The sequence below is a fragment of the Trichechus manatus genome, unplaced genomic scaffold (assembly GCF_000243295.1).
Source record: "Trichechus manatus latirostris isolate Lorelei unplaced genomic scaffold, TriManLat1.0 scaffold00077, whole genome shotgun sequence".
NCBI lineage: Eukaryota > Metazoa > Chordata > Mammalia > Sirenia > Trichechidae > Trichechus > Trichechus manatus.
Genome location: NW_004444013.1, coordinates 7,421,761 through 7,438,362, shown reverse-complemented (window position 1 = coordinate 7,438,362; position 16,602 = coordinate 7,421,761). Strand labels below are relative to the sequence as shown.

The following is a 16,602-nucleotide window of genomic DNA, read 5'->3' as shown; positions in this document are numbered from 1 at the left end:
GTTGTTATTGTTTTCATTATTTATAATTTTTTTGTTTGTTGGTTGGTTTCTTCTCTCTTTCCCCCCTTTCCTTTCTCCTGCCCACCTAGAGCTGTGCATCGCCCACGTCCCTTCTCAGGCCAAGCCACACTGCTCAGCTACAGAGCCACCGGCACAAGGCCTTGCCAGGTCTGCGCCGCCCTCACCCGCCAAATCCTACCACACTGCCATTTTATTTACTTATTTTCCCTTCTTTTTATTTTTTCCTTCATTTTTTCTTTTTTGCTTCTGTTTCTCGCTCTTCTTTTACTCACCCACTTAGCTCTGCACATCACATCCTCTTGCTTTCCTCTTGCCTGTCTGCACCATGCACCAGAGTGGAACTGATGTGGTCCCCTGGGCCCTGTCCTGCACTGCCCCCAAACCCTGCAAGTCAGGCCCAGTGGGATTGCAAACTACCCATCCCTGCCCCAACACCTCTGCTGGACCCGCCTTGCTGCACCATACCTGAGTGACCAGCCCTGCTGATCTGCACAAGGTGGTGAGAAGCAGCATGCCCACAGGTGAGCAAGCAACAAAATATGCCCAGGCTGCCTGCCTAGACATAACCAAATAAAACAAAAAAGCAGGATGAAACAAATAAATCTACAATCAATAAATGAAGAAAATAATTCCTTAACGTCCCAGAGACAGCAGACAATATCAAAATATAACAATATAAAAAAAAAGGACAGAGTGGCTCCACAAAGTGACCAAAATAAAACACTACATGACCTTTCAGTAGAAGAAAAGGCACTGAAACTACCAGATACGGAGTTCAAAACTCTAATATTCAGGGCTCCCCGATTGATGAAGGAAAATGCAGACAAAAATAAGGAAAAATGGACAAAATCACGGAAAATACAGACAAAATCAGAGACAAATCAATGAAAGAATTCAGGAAAATGATACAGGAACAAAATGTCGAAATAAATAAACAACCAGGTATCATACAAAAACAGCAATTAGAAATTCAAAGGATAAACAACAAAATTTCAAAAATTGACAGTGCAATAGAAGATTTTAGGAGCAAATTTGCAACAGTAGAAGACAGGATCAGTGAAATTGAGGACAAAACCTTGGATACCACTTTGAGGAAAAATCAGAGGAAAGAATGAAGAAAAATGAAGAAACCTGAGAAGGATATGGGATACAGTCAAACCAAAAATTTGCATGTGATTGGAGTTCCAGAACTGGGGGAGAAAACGGAAAACACAGAGAGGATCATTGAAGATGTGCTGACAGAAAACTTCCCTAATATTATGAAAGATGAAAAGCCAACCATCCAAGAAGCTCAATGAACCCCATATAGGGTAGACCCCAAAAGAACATCACCAAGACATATCATAATCACTCACTAAAACCAAAGACCAAGAAGGAATTCTGAGAGCAGCTCGAGAAAAACAAAAAGTCACATACAAAGGGGAAACAATGAGACTAAGCTCTGACTACTTGGCAGAAACCACACAGGCATCTAAGATACTTCACTGTTCCCACTCCACCTGGAGCAAGGGAGAATGAAGAAAACCAAACACACAAGGGAAATATTAGTCCAAAGGACTAATGGACCACAACTACCACAGCCTCCACCAGACTAAATCCAGCACAACTAGATGGTGCCTGGCTACCACCACTGAGTGCTCTGACAGGGATCACAATAGAGAAAAATGTAGAACAATATTCTAAGTCACAAAAAAAGACCAGACTTCCTGGTCTGACAGACATTGGAGAAACCCCAAGAGTAAGATCCCCAGACATCCTTTTAGCTCAGTAATGAAGTCAATCCTAGGTTCACCCCTCAGACAGAGATTAGACAGGCCCATAAAACAAAAGGAGACTAAATAGGCACACCAGCCCAGGGGCAAGGACAAGAAGGCAGGAGGGGACAGGAAAGCTGGTAATGGGGAACCCAAGGTCGTGGAGAGTGTTGAAATGTCATGTAGTTGGCAACTAATGTCACAAAACATTATGTGGATTAATTGTTTAATGACAAACTAATTTGCTCTGTAAACATTCATCTAAAGTACAATAAAAAATTAAAAAAAAGGTCACAGCCTTGAACACCCTATGAAGCGCATTTCTACTCTGCAGTTCATATGGTTTCCATGAGTTGGAATCAACTTGATGGCAACTAGTCTGTCTTTGAGCTGAGAGAGTGGCAGTCATGACAGTGGGAAAGAGGCAGCTGTGAGAAATGCTTAGAAGGTAAAATTGGCAAGAGCGGGAGGTTGATTGGATGGGTAATGTGATGAGAAGGAAAGAATCAAGTGAAAGGGATATTGGTGGGTGCCACCAGTTTCGAGGGGAAAAAACAAGGAGGTGATGATGTGGAGGAAAAGGCAATAAGCCAGTATAGGATATGCCAAGCCTGATGCTCCAACGGCATGTACACGTACACAGTTCAGGAGGCTTCTAGTTCAGTGGTTCTCAAAGCACGGTAGAGTTCGTCAGAGTCACCTGCAGGGCTTGTTAAAACTAATCGCCAGACCCCACACTGTGCCTGGTGGTGCAGTGGTTAAGCACTTGACCCTGCCAGCCGCTACGCGGGAGAAAGATGTGGCAGTCTGACAGTCTTGGAAACCCTTGTGGTCATCATCAGGTGCTGTCGAGTCAGTTCCGACTCATAGTGATCCTATGTACAACAGAAACAAACACTGTTTATCTGACATCAGCAATGGTATCCCTCGTTCCATGTCCTCTTCTGAATCCGGCTTGAACTTCTGGCAGCTCCCTGTAGATGTACAGCTGCAGCCACTTTTGAATGATCTTCAGCAAAATTTTATTTGCATGTGATATGAATGATACTGTTCAATAATTTATGCATTTGGTGGGATCACCTGTCTTGGGAATAGGCATAAATATGGATCTCTTCCAGTCTGTTGTCTTCTAGTAGCTGTCCTCCAAATTTCTTGGCATAGGCAAGTGAGCACTTCTAACACTGCATCCGTTTGTTGAAACATCTCAGTTTGTATTCTGTCAATCTCTGGAGACTTTTCACCAAAATCTTCAGTGCAGCTTGGACCTCTTCTTTCAGTACCATCTGTTCCTGATCATACGCTACCTCCTGAAATGGCTGAACGTTGACCAATTATTTTTGGTATAGTGACTCTGTATATTCCTTCCATCTTCTTTTGATGCTTCCTGTGTCGTTTAATATTTTCCCCATAGAATTCTTCAAAATTGCAACTCGAGGCTTGCACTTTTTCTTCAGTTGTTGCAGCTTGAGAAATGCCAAGCGTGTTCTTCTCTTTTGGTTTTCTAACTCCAGGTCTTTGCACATGTCATTATAATACTTTATTTTGTCTTCTCGAGCTGCCCTTTGAAATCTTCTGTTCAGCTCTTTTACTTCATCATTTCTTCCATTTGCTTTAGCTACTCGACGTTCAAGAGCAAGTTTCAGAGTCTCCCTGACATCCATTTTTGTCTTTCCTTTTTAACAACCTCTTGCTTTCTTCGTATATGATGTCCTTGATGTCATTCCACAACTCGTCTGGTCTTCAGTCATTAGTGTTCAGCCCATCAACTCTATTCTTGAGATGGTCTCTAAATTCAGGTGGGATATACTCAAGGCTGTATTTTGGCTCTCATGGACTTGTTATAATTTTCTTTAGCTTCAACTTGAACTCGATTATGGGCAATTGATGGTCTGTTCCGCAGTCGGCCCCTGGCCTTGTTCTGACTGATGATACTGAGCTTCTCCATCTTATGAACTAGGGCAGTTCTATTCTGTCCTATAGGGTCACTATGAGTCAGAATCAACTCGACGCTAATGGGTAGGGTGAAGTACAAAATGTGCATTTCTACCAAGTTTCCACCCAGTTGATGCTGATGCTACTCGTCTGGGAACCACACTTTTAGATCGATTATTACTGGAGGTAAACAACTCTGAAGCTCAGGGAGAAGTCAGGGCTGAGGACATACAGCTGTGAGTCATCAGAGTTTGAAGGTGGCAAAAACCTGGTGGCTGAGATGGCAACAAATACCAGTGTGCACTTGAAGGGGTTGGGGTTAAACAATGTTCCCAGGCCCCAAACCTTTGTGTGGTGATGTGCATAAGCTTTCTTCTTTTATCTAGCCAATAAAAGAATTCTAAAGGTGGTACAAATGAAGAACAGACTTTTTAATGTTTAATTAGTGATGGGAGATTTTTTCCTCAAATCCGGTATTGTGCACAGCACTTATTCAAGATGGTAGCATTGGGTGTAAATAAACATTATTTGTGAAATAAATGACTCTGTCTCTCACTAGTTAAGTTACCCTGGGCACAGGTTAAGGAGCCTTGGTGGTACAGTGGTTAAGCACGCAGCTGCTAACCAAAAGGTCGATGGTTCGAACCCACTAGCTACTCTGCAGGAGAAAGATGTGGCAGTCTGCTTACATAAAGATTATCGCCTTGGAAACCCTATGAGCAGTTCTACTCTGTCCTAGATGGTCACTATGAGTTGGAATCGACTAGATGTCACGGAGTTGGTTTTTGATTTGGGGCACAGGCTATTTAAACTCTGACTTGAATTTATCTTTGGTTAGTTAGCACTAACCATATGATCATGCTTTTGAACTGTAAAGCCCTATTCCAATTCTAACATGCTAGCTGAATGGTGTGGGCATTTCTGAGGTTTCACTCTTCACACATCCAAAATGTCCCACTCCCTACAAGCTTACCAATTTCTCTCTCATTGTCCTTTCCACCTAGAACACATTACATGCCACATGTACAGCGATAACCCCTTCCCTTCCTCCAGATGTATTAAAAATAATTCCTTAAGTTCTGGGAAGCTTTGCCTGAGTAGATCAATTTGTAACTAGAACTCATTTCTCACAATAGGAGTTCCTGGGTGGTGCAAATGATTCATGCGCTCAGCTGTTAACTGAAAGGTTAGAGGTTCAAACCCACCCAGAGATGCCGCGAAAGAAAGGCCTGGTGATCTACTTTCAAAAAATCAGCCATTGAAAACCCTATGAATCACAGTTCTAGTCTGAGACACATGAGGTCACTGTAAGCTGGAATCAACTAGATGGCACCTGGTTTTTTCCCCCACAATAACAGTCAACCATTATCTCCAGAAAAGGGAACACGCAAAGTAGTTTTTGAAAAGAGAATAAAAATGTGACTGTCTTGTCTCCTTAGCAAGGATTATCTTAAGTTCTGCCCAGTTAATACAGTGAAATCTGTAAGAGCAGGAACTCGACTGCCCTATTCTTCCGGGTCTCGCAAGTTTTCCGCCTTTGACAGGGTCTTACCACTTTTCTATCGCTATTAGTGGAATGTATTTTGAGTTTTCCTTCTCTGACAGGTTTCTACCTTACAACGGTTCTGGCTTTTGCAAGCTTCACTGTATATGATTTTCATGGGGAACTTTGGTAATGATGATGATGATGATGATGATGGCAGTGATGATGAACTGAGTAGACAGCAGACAAATTTCTCCCTCTTCCCAGTTTTATCCCAGACTATGGTTTCACCTTCTTCTTCAAACCAACTCTTTCTTCTGCATTCCAGAAGAATCAGGCAAACGTGTCCCACCTCCCAGAGTCCAGCCCTCCTGACCACACTGCAGGTCCCAAGTACCCCTAGGTCTCAGCTTATAACCTACCAGCCAGCGGTGAATTCTACGTGGGCATCGAAGAAGCCAGTGACCTGGCCCGTGGCCGCCTTCCAGCCCTCAATGCGAGCCCGGATCAGGCCCTCCCTCTTCTGATTACGCACCACCTTCACCAGCCCGGGGTAGCGTTTGTGGACGTACTCCTCCAAGGGGGCCTTCAGCTCCTCTGCAAATGACAAAACACAAGAAGGTCCCATAAACATGTCAGGTTACGTTTGCATCCAACTTGCTGTGATGCCTGCAGATTTGCAGGAAGTGCAGAGATTACGGAAGAGTTTGCACGTTCGTGATTTTAGGGGAGGAGTTCCTGGGTGGCGCAAATGGTTAACGTGCTTGGATGCTAACCAAACATTTGGCGGTTTGAACCCACCTAGAGGTGTCTCGGAAGACAGGCCTGACAATCTGCTTCCAAAAACATCATAGCCTAGAGAAAAAGCTCTATGGTGCAGTTCTACTCTGCACTCATGGGGTCACATGGGGTCACCATGAGTTGGAATCAACTCGACAGTAACTAACAACAACAATTTTAGGAGAAAACACAAGCCAGTGTGATAGTCAGAAGACTTCTCAGACATACATACACACTCAGATCAACAACATTCTTACGGTGGACAACGTATGTGGCTGGCTCTACACCCCACTGCTGCAGGCGGGAAGGTGCCCTTCGAGATGCTTTTTCTTTGTGGTCCTTTCTGCTTCACAGGCCAACATCTCTGTCATCCCTCTACCCCGGTCCTGTTTGTCAACTTCTGTAAAGGCTTCCCCCCTGCATGTACAGTGGTTCTTATGAGTCGTGCGTGGCCCAGGCCCATAGCTATGCATCAAGTGTAAAGGCCACAGGCTGTGCTGGTCTTAGGGTGCGAAATACATCTTTGTCCGGGAGCAGAAATGCCACCGTGGCACAGAAGTCGTGCAACCAGGGGTTGAACACTCCTCCTTCCGTGACAAGCAGGTGGCAAGTGCTCTGTTTCTAGGATCTAACGTAATCCTTACAGCAACCCTAGGCGGTTGCTAGATTAATCCCATTAATTAACTAGATGAGTTCCATTTTGCAGATTAAGAAACAATCTTAGAGAGGCTAACCTGTCCCAAGGTCATACACCTAGTAATGGCAGAGCTGAAATGCAGCCCAAATTTGTGTCTTAGTTGATATCTTTGTGTGTATAGAAATCATCAGGTGTAGGGAGGGCAAGGGAGGGCCTAACAGATCTATGCAGACTTCAAGGAGCCTTGTCCTGCAGGTCACTAATAGGGTCTAAGAGCAGCCCAGGCGACTGATTCTGAGGCAAGCAGTGCAGAAGAGATCCTTTAGAAAACATCATTAACTTGACTTTGCTCTAGAGAAACCTAAAAAGGGTGTGTGACCAGAAATTGTTTAGATCCCTCACTTCCCAGTTACACAGGGCAGCTTTTGGCAGATTAAAGCCATCTATTTGCAACATAATCTAGAACCTCATTGCTTTGGGTCATGGCCATTGCCCCTGGGAATGGATGCGGCCAAGTGACCCAGGAAGAAACAGAGGGTGGGGTGTCTAGGTGGATGGGGGTGAGAGTCCCGAGGGGCACAGAGACCTGTCAGCCAAAAGGCATGGATGGTAGGGAAGCAGCAGGTTGGCTGCAAGATGTTATCATCTTCAAGGAGGAAAAAATGGACCCTTGGGGAAGGGGAGTGGAGAAGGAAAGGACCCTCTAACCCCCATGAGGTAAAGCATGTGGTTAGGGGTGTAGGCTGGAGTCAGACGGCATGGGCTGAGGTCTCAGCACTACCATTTACTAGCTGAGTGACCCTGGACAAGTTAGCCAATCAATTTGTAACTCAATTTCCTCACCTTACAGACCAGTTGCCATCAAGTAGATTCCAACTCATGACAACCCCATGTGTGTCACAGTAGAACTGTGCTCCACAGGATTTTCAATGGCTGATTTTTCAGAAGTAGATCACCAGGCCTTTCTTCCAAGGCACGTCTGGTGGGGTTTAGAACCTCCAAACTTTTGGTTAGCAGCCAAGCATGTTAACTGTTTGCACAGGGACCCCCATCTACAGAAGAGGGACAATAATAACAGTATAGGGTTATTGCAAGGATTAAATGAGTTAATATCTAGAGACTGCCTAGCATTATCCCTGGCAGAGTGTAAGCACTCAGCGTTAGGCAGCTGGTATCAGTAATCACTGTTCCTCTTTCCCTCTATGTGGGCTTGGAGCACCTGAACAGAAGATTTCAGAGCAACCAGGAGCCTGAGGAAGCCATGTCTGAGATAGGAAAAATAGGTCTGTAATGACTATAAGCTGGAAATATGCTTCTCAAATTTGAGGGTGCATCGGCACCCACTGGAGGTGCTGAAGCAGACTGCCAGGGCCACCCCACGATTTCATTTTCAGATGCATTTGAATTGTAATGTTGGCAAAGAATATGGAATATACTGTGGGCTGCCAGAAGAACAAACAGATCAGTCTTAGAAGAAACACAGCCGGAATTTTCTTTAGAAGTGAAGGTGGCAAGACTTTGGCTCCCTGACTTTGGACACATCATCAGATGTGTCTTAGATACCAATCACTAGAAAAGGACATCATGGTGAGCCAAGTGGAGGGTCGGCAAAGGGGAGGGAGGCCTTCTATGAGATGGACTGACAAAGTGGCTGAAACAATGGACTTAAACATAGCAATAATCATAAAGATGGCACAGGACCAGGTGATGTTTCTTTTTGTTATGTGTAAGGTCACTATGAGTTGGAGCCAACTCAATGGAAATTAAAACAACAAAAGGGTGGGTCCAAGTATTTGCATTTCTAAAAAGACCCAGGGGTGCCATGCTCTAGGATGGGGAGCCATGGAGCTAGAAAACGCATAGGCCATCCTTCGCACATGCTTGGCAAACAGTAAGCCCTCATAAGCATTATCTATTGTTGGTGTTTTTGCTGGTGTCATCATCATCTTTGCCATCATCCCAGAGTTGATGAGGGGGCCGATGGAGACGGCAGGCTGTGAAGACTCTCTGTTTCTTCAGTCACCAGGAGCAGCGCAAGGATGACCAAGCAGTTGGGACTGAAGGGGTCCCAAGAACTTCCAGATGCCACGTACTGACTTAGTGTTTGCTGGGTTTCTCTGCAGGTTAAGTAAATTTTGGGAGCAAGAATGCTAGCAAAAAGGTTGGAGCAGCCACGCCTACTTGGGTTTTCATTTATTCTTACGACTGTTGGGTGTGCAGGCGGGGGAGGGACGGGCATTCCATTGAAGGCAATGGACCACAGAACAGGCAGAGCACCCACAGAATGGTCTGATGGGAATCCTACCCACTTGCTAGGGTCGGCCCCTGATGGCAGGGATCTATGTAAGTTTAGGGTGCACACTCTGAGTGATGAGGGCTGGACAGCATGCCAGGGGATCAGCAGGCATGGCTAACTCCTAGCTGCCAGGCAACCTAGGACCTAGCTCTGGCTCAGTCCAGCAGCCAGATATCAGCTCCTGGCCATGTCAGTCACCATGGCTGAGTGCCATGTGGTTTCTCATTTGTGAAGTGGTTGTGATAGAGGCTGCAGGGGAACGAAGGGGTAGGAGTTTCGGAGGTTGGATAAAAATACTGTGGCTCACTACCATTGCCCTTCCCACGTCTCAAGGCTACTGAGTTACGGATGTGAAAAGTCAAAAGGGATGAGAAGATAATGCCTACTCACTTGGTTCTAGCTCATGGCTGTTAAGCGCAAAACATACACTATACATAAAGCCCTTAATATGCTTTCAATAAAAGTTATTTCTAATAATAATCAGTCTCTTACTATTATTAATATGGAAGTTATTATAGAACAACTTCTACAAACAATAGTTTGCCCTTCTATCTACCCAGTATCTTTTAAAGTCCATGTCGCAATGTATAGGGATAAGCAACATTCTTACTCTTACAAGGATCAGGGACATGTTGTTCCAAACACAACTGGAGTGACAGCCTATGGGCTTTCTGGGAACACTGAGGGAGATGCCACCACCCAATTAGCAGGGTTCACAAACAAGTGACACTGAGCAGACTTCTCTTCTCATTGTGTGATTCTGAACTCCATCAGGTGTTGGGTTGTGCTCCTGCCTGGATTCATCAACAATTCAGACACAAGCACTTTCTCTCTCTCAAGATGCCTACCATCTCATTAAGTAGGTGAGGCATGTTCAACAGTGGAAATATTACAAGGTACATGGAGCTAACTGCAGAAGAGAAGTAAAGGGAAAGTGCTATGGGGAGTCTTGGAAGGAAAAAATAATTTTTGCTGGGGGTGCTCATGGGGAAGGTAGCATTTGAGTTAAGTAGAAGGTTTTGGATGTGTGTTCTCACTACGCCAGAATACATAAGCATGAAGCAAACACAAAACTGGATCCACTTGGAGAGCAGGTGATAAAATCACTAGTGTCAAAGTTTAAGTCTGGGCAACTGGGAAGATGCTATTAACTGAAATGCAGACAAAGAAGAGCTGAGGAAGAACAAGCAGATGCCTTCACTTGGGGACAGGCTGGGTTGAGGTGCTAGCAGACATCCAAGATAGACAGCCGAACAAAGACAATGGCCCAGAGGTAAGAAGGGCGCCAGGTATCAGGGCAGAGTGGTGAGAGGTGATGACATACGAGAGAGTGGTTGTTCCAGGAGACAGGGTGAAGAATACTCAGAACGACACTTTGGAAAACATCCACGTTAAGGGGGCAGGAAGAAGAGCTAGAGAACAAGATTGGGTAGAAACAGCATCATAGGGACATCATCATATAAAGGGCAGAGTTTCCAAAGGGAGGATATGTACATTCATTTCATAAATCTTTATTGGGACAGACTTCATCTTGCTTACTTTGGACACACCATCAAGAAAGAACAATCGTTAAAAAAGGACAACATGTTTAGCAAAGTATAGGGCCAGCAAAAATGAAGGAACCCACCATAAAATGAACTGACACTGGCTGCAACAATGGGCTCCAACATACCCAAGATTGTGAGGATGGCGCAGGACCGGGCAATGTTTTGTTCTGTTATACATAAGGTCACCGTGAGTTGGAGTCGACTTGATGGCAATTAACAACAACAACAGGGATGAAAATGATCCTGTCCTCAAAGAGCTAATCGACATCCAATGTCAGGAGAGTCAAATGCACTAGAGGAACGAGAGCTGAGGATGAGCCATGGGTATAGACAACCAGTAGCCTGACGGGACCAGTAAGAAAAAGGAGTTCCCTCTGGATCCAGGTGGGCCCTGTGGAGACAGGGTTAGCACGGAGAGAACTGGGTGAGTGAGGCAGTTTGGAGAGACTTCCAGAAAGCCTGGTCCTGGGGGAATATGGGCTACTGACAGCCTGAGGGCTCTGGGGTGTTGAGATTTGGAAAAGGGGAGAAACCGGGGTGGGGTGGGGTATAGAGGGGTTGTACCAAGGACCAAACTCACCTTAAACTGAGTGGGCCTACAAGTTTACCAAGTAAAAATCAGGCCGCCAGGCTCACAATGGAAGGTGTGATGGTTAATTTTATGTGTCAACTTGGCTAGGTATGGTTCCCAGTAGTTTTATCAACCTAGACTAGTTGCTGTTCCGTGATGTGAAGTGGTATGATGGGGTGGGGTAGTGTAGTGTGGTGTGGTGTGGTGTGGTGTGGTGTGATGTGATGTAATCACTTTCTATAATGTAATCTAATGTAATATAATTAATCAGTCAGTTGAAAGGGGAGTTCCGTTAGAGTGTGGTCTACCTCTAGACTATAAATAGATATTTTGGAGGAACCCACTCTCTTCTTCAACTCTGCACTCTTTTTGTCACCTGACCTATTAATCTTGGGACACAAGGCCGCAGGAATCTCCAGCCTGCTACCTGACCTATAGGTTTTAGACTTGCCAGCCCCCACAATTGTACGTGCCAATGTCTTGAAGTAAACTAATCAGTCATCTGTCTGTCTATCTATCTATGTCTCTCTGGCTCTGTTTCTCTACAGAATCCTGACTAAGACAGAAGGAAACAGCCCCTCAAGCTGGCAGGGGTAAAAATATCATACCCATCACTCTAAGACCCTTTATCATCCTTAACAGATGAAATTCTTCTTGGCTATTATAATAACAGTATGAAAAACATTTTAGGTAAGTTTTTTTTCCTCACCACCAACTCAGAGAAGAAAATGAAACCTAATTTCTACAAGAAAAAATGTTTCCCTTCCAGCGTTATAAAATTCAATACTAAATTGGTCTAGTGCCATTTGGGAACCCTTATGTTTCTTCACATTTTGATAAATAGCATTTGGATGTCAAGAGGGGAGAAGCAAATGCTACCCATGATCAGAAGGGACTGGAAAGGTAGATATATCTTTCCTTAACAATAAAAGAAATACCTGTTATGCTGGCCTAAGGAGTTAAAGGTAGTCACCAGGAAGTTACAAACCGTGATAGCTAAAGCAAAAAATAAATAAATAAATAAATAAAGATTACAGAATTACATATAGATCCTGTGCTTTCAGTGATATTACAGAATAAATCATCAGTACAGGCCTTTTTCCCTAAGCCGTGTTGAACTGGCAGGCTCCTCCCCATCTGCTCCCAAGCCCAGGGTTAAAACTTGATGCCACATAGATGTGGGCGTGGGATGTGGCATGCTGTCAGGGTTGGGCCAAGGCCATGTGCCTACAATGGTGGATGGCCTTACTTCTCACCCAGTAAACCTCACCCAGCTACCAAGCCTTGATGATGAGACTTAGGGAATACTCTGGTTCTCCTGCAAGGTCAGGCACCTCAGTGAAGGGGACCAGTCTGATAAGCTTAGCCAAGTGTTTCTCAAACTTGAACCTGCATCAGGATCATGAGTAGGTCTGGGGTGGGGCCGGGGAATTTAAATTTCTAACAAGCTCCCAGGTGCTGCTGCTGCTGTTCTGCAGGGCTGAGAGCTTGACCCCCTTGCTAAAGCCCCATCTGCGATGAATTACCCCGTTCTTTATACCCCTATGTGCTGAATAATTCTCATAAACCCTCCGTAAGATGGATTGACACAATGGCCGTAACAATGGACTTGAACATACCAACAATGATTATGAAGTTGACGTAGGACTGGGCAACATTTCTTCCTGTTGCACAAAGGGTCATCATGAGTCAGAGCCTACTCAACGGTGACTAATAACAACACAACTAAACAGAAATGAGATGGACCGACACGACAGCCACAACAGTGGACTTGAGCATACCAACAGTCACGAAGACGGCACAGGACCAGGCAACGTGTCATTCTGTTGTACACGGGGCCGCCGCAAGTTGAAGCCAACTTGACGGCAACCAACAACAACAACTATGCAGACAGCCCCTCTTTGATTTTCCCACTGCCCGGGGTCTTTTCATTCTGCTTTGTCCAAAGCATTGAGTCCCTTTGGAGATGACCTCAGCCTAAATGGTGAGGGCTCACCATGCCATTTCCAAAACTGCTACCTTCATCGCTGGCCACCCTGCACAGAGCAACCTCCCACTTCTTAGAATCCTGGCCTTTGCTCTCCCTACCATGATTCCTATTTGTAAAAAAAATGGGGGCAAGGTAGCGGTGTCTGACCTCCTCATCTAACTTCACAAGGGGAAGGAGAGAGAATCATTATTAGCATCAATAGCACAAAGCTGATTCCTATGAGGTGGAGGTCAGACATACCTCCACCCTCCAACCTTTTTACCAATTCTTACACCAGCCATCCCTCCCACAGCACTCTCTACTTCTCTGCTGGGTTTGATAATTCATTGCCATGGCCGCACAGAACTCACAGGCCATACTCACAGTTATGGGGTTTATTAGGGGAAGTAACAGGTTACAATTCAGGACAGGGATGACTCAGGATACAGTTCTTTGATCAGGACAGCTTCTTTTCAGCTGTGCCCATAGGCACGCCTCTCTTTGGCCCTTAGCCACTCGGCCACTCGACCTAGCCTCTGCCCTGCTCGGGCAAGTGTTACAAAGCTCTTTAGCTCCACCAATAAGTGCCCGGAAGCACCCCACTCTGCCAGTAAGCCTTGGCTTGAAGGCGCTCAGCTCTCTCACTCCGTGGGTCAGCAAGCCTAGCTCTACTGACAAGTGCCCAGAGGCACCCTACTCCACCAGCAAGCCTCCTGTCTGAAGGCGCTCAGCACACACACTGTAACCACCTTGCTCTTTGGGCCGGGAAGTTCCCTATGACATCTTGTGCCAGTCTCCTGGTTCTGCTATCTCCTGTTTCTCTGCTGCCACTTCTTGCCATTTTGCCCTGTCTCTGGTGTTATAGCTCTCTCTCTGTCACCTGGGTCTAGGAGGTTCTCAGCGAAGGGACCATGGGTCCAAAGGACATGCTCTGCTCCCATCTCTTCTTTCTTGGTGGTAGTGAGGTCCACCTGTCCGCATCTGGGATAGCTCATTTTAAGCCTAGTGGGATGGCAAAACTGACTAATCCCCTCATTAGGGTTCTATACACCTTATTTTATGGTCACATCCCCACAAGGGCCCCATGCACCTTATTTGCATTATTAGCAAGCTATCCAATTCCCTTGGTGGGCCACACACACCACACTTAATTTGCATAGTCCCACTCAGTCATTTGGTGGGAGTTACAAGTACATGGTGAAAAAGGCCATATAAAAGCGATCCATCACACCATACTATTCCTACTACTACTATTACCACAATTCTACTAATATTACTTCTGTTACCATCAACACCACTGTCACCACTGAATCACCTCCTGTTACTAACACCCTTCCCTGCCAGTAGCTGTGGAGGTTTTGTTGTGCCTCAAGTTGGGAAGGTATAGCTTGTGACAGCTGGGGACGAGAAAACCACACATATGGCATATTCCAATTCACAAAAAGAAAAAAAGAGAAAGTCTGCCTCTAAGCTGGTGCTTCTCAGAGCATGACTCCCATCTGGGAATCACCTGGGAGCCTGTGAAACTGTAGGTTCCCCAGCACCACTCTAAGAGTTTCTGATTTAGGAGGCCTCCTGGTTTGCAGAAGCCCCTGGGTGGTGCAAGTGGTTAACACGCTCAGCTGCTAACCAAAAGGTTGGAGGTTTGAGTCCACCCAGAGACACCTTGTAAGAAAGGCCCGATGATCTACTTCTAAAAAATCAGCCACTGAAAAAGCATAGTTCTACTCAGACACATGGGGTCACCGTGAGTCAGAGCTGACTTGATGGCAACTGGTTTAGTGAGGTGTTACTAATCTGAATAGTGCCCTAGATGATTCACACGCAAACCTAAAACTTCTTAAAAGCCTTGGCTAATTTTAAAGGAGGGGTACAAGAGGGATGTGGTTTTTGTGATTTTAATCCCCTAAGCCTCTGTGAAGATCTGACGCCATATTCCGAGGCTAGTCGGCTCTTCTGGTCGCCATTTTGGTTATTTCACTGGCTGGAAGCCTGGTTGGCTGCTTCAGATTCCTGCCAGGCACTGTGGCCCAGGATGGAACTGTGCTTCTGGCCTGTTCACCAAGGTTACCCCTGACCAAGAGTATCTGGATGATACATGTAGATAAGACTCCTCATCCAAATCAGATTTGAATTCCCATGACCTGGTAACACAATGGTTAAGTGCTCGGCTGCTAACCAAAAGGTTGGTGATTTGCACCCACCCAGCGGCTCCATGGGAGAAAGGCCTGGCGATCTGCTCCTGTAAAGATTACAGCCTAGGAAACCTTTTGGGGTAGTTCTACTCTGTCACATGTGGTGGCTATGAGTCAGAATCGACTCAAAGGCACCTAATTAATAGCAACAAAAGCTCCTTCATGTCAGTGAGGGAGGCTGCTGGCCACTCTGAGGGAAGGATTCAGACCTTGGATTCGTGTTCCCATCTGATGAGCCTCTCTCCATCCCAGTGGGAATTCCCAGCATGCCTTGCTTGGGGGCCTAACAATAACCAGCATGGGAAAGACACAGTCTTCAACATGAGTGCTAGCACAGGCATGAGTCACGGTGCTTTACATTTTTGCAGCACCTTTTTTTCTGAAATAGTTCAATATTTTATATATATGAGGATGAGCTCTGATACCATAAAAAGGATGCAAAAAAAAAAAAAAGACTTAGAACACCTGGATTTGTGGGTCCACCTGACAATATCTTTATGTCTGAAATAATAAATGCATTAAAATGGTCATACAAAGACCAATGATGATTTTTTAAAAAATTATTGTTTAAACATGTCTAAAAGGGTGAAGGAGAAATTTCATATCCTGATTGAGCATCATTATGGTTTTCTTATCTGTGAAATGGGGATAGTAAGTCCTAGGAACAAATTGGGGTTTTAGACAATTTGGGGGACCTTCTTTAAGAAAAGGAGTCCCTGTGGGGTACAAACAGTTAACTTGCTCAGCTCTAACAGAAAGGTTGGAGGTTCAAGCCTACCCGAAAGCACCTTGGAAGAAATGTCTGGCAATCTACTTGAGACAAACCAACCACTGAACACCCTGTGGAGCACAGTTCTACTCTGACAGACATGTGGTGGCCACGAGTCAGAGCTGACTTGATGGCCACTGGCTGATTTTCTTTAAGAAAAAGAAAAAAACTCACTTTTGTAAGTTTTGTAAAAATATGTGTGCATGCTATTGCTAGGGCCTGTCAGAGGGACTTGAAGGGCACCCTAGAAATGAGGGGGTCCTGTCTTGGATTGAATTGTATCCCCCAAAAACGTGTCAATTTGGCTAGGCTATGATTCCCAGTATTGTGTGATTGTCCACCATTTCGCCATCTGATGTGATTTTCCTATGTGTTGTAAATCCTACCTCTATGATGTTAATGAGGCAGGATTAGAGTCAGTTATATTAATGAGGCAGGACTCAATCTACAAGATTAGGTTGTATCTTAAGTCAATCTCTTTTGAGATATAAAAGAGAGAAGCGAGCAGAGAGATGGAGGGACCTCATTCCACCAAGAAAGCAGAGCTAGAATCAAGTGTCCTTTCGACCCAGGATCCCTGCAATGCGATGCTCTCAGACCAAGGGAAGATTGATGACAAAGACCTTCCGCCAGAGCCGACAGAAGGAG

At 45.2% G+C, this 16,602-nt stretch overlaps 1 protein-coding gene across 2 annotated transcripts in view; it reads right to left on the bottom strand.

Annotated features, from left to right (window-relative positions):
* GALNT17 (polypeptide N-acetylgalactosaminyltransferase 17) overlaps window positions 1-16,602 on the bottom strand; it is a 628,291-nt gene that overhangs the window by 244,356 nt on the left and 367,333 nt on the right. For both annotated transcript variants that reach the window (XM_004380774.2, XM_023735303.1), the window contains exon 4: window positions 5,613-5,787. In XM_004380774.2, coding sequence (XP_004380831.1) covers window positions 5,613-5,787 — 175 coding nt within the window. The remainder of the gene's footprint in view (window positions 1-5,612; window positions 5,788-16,602) is intronic.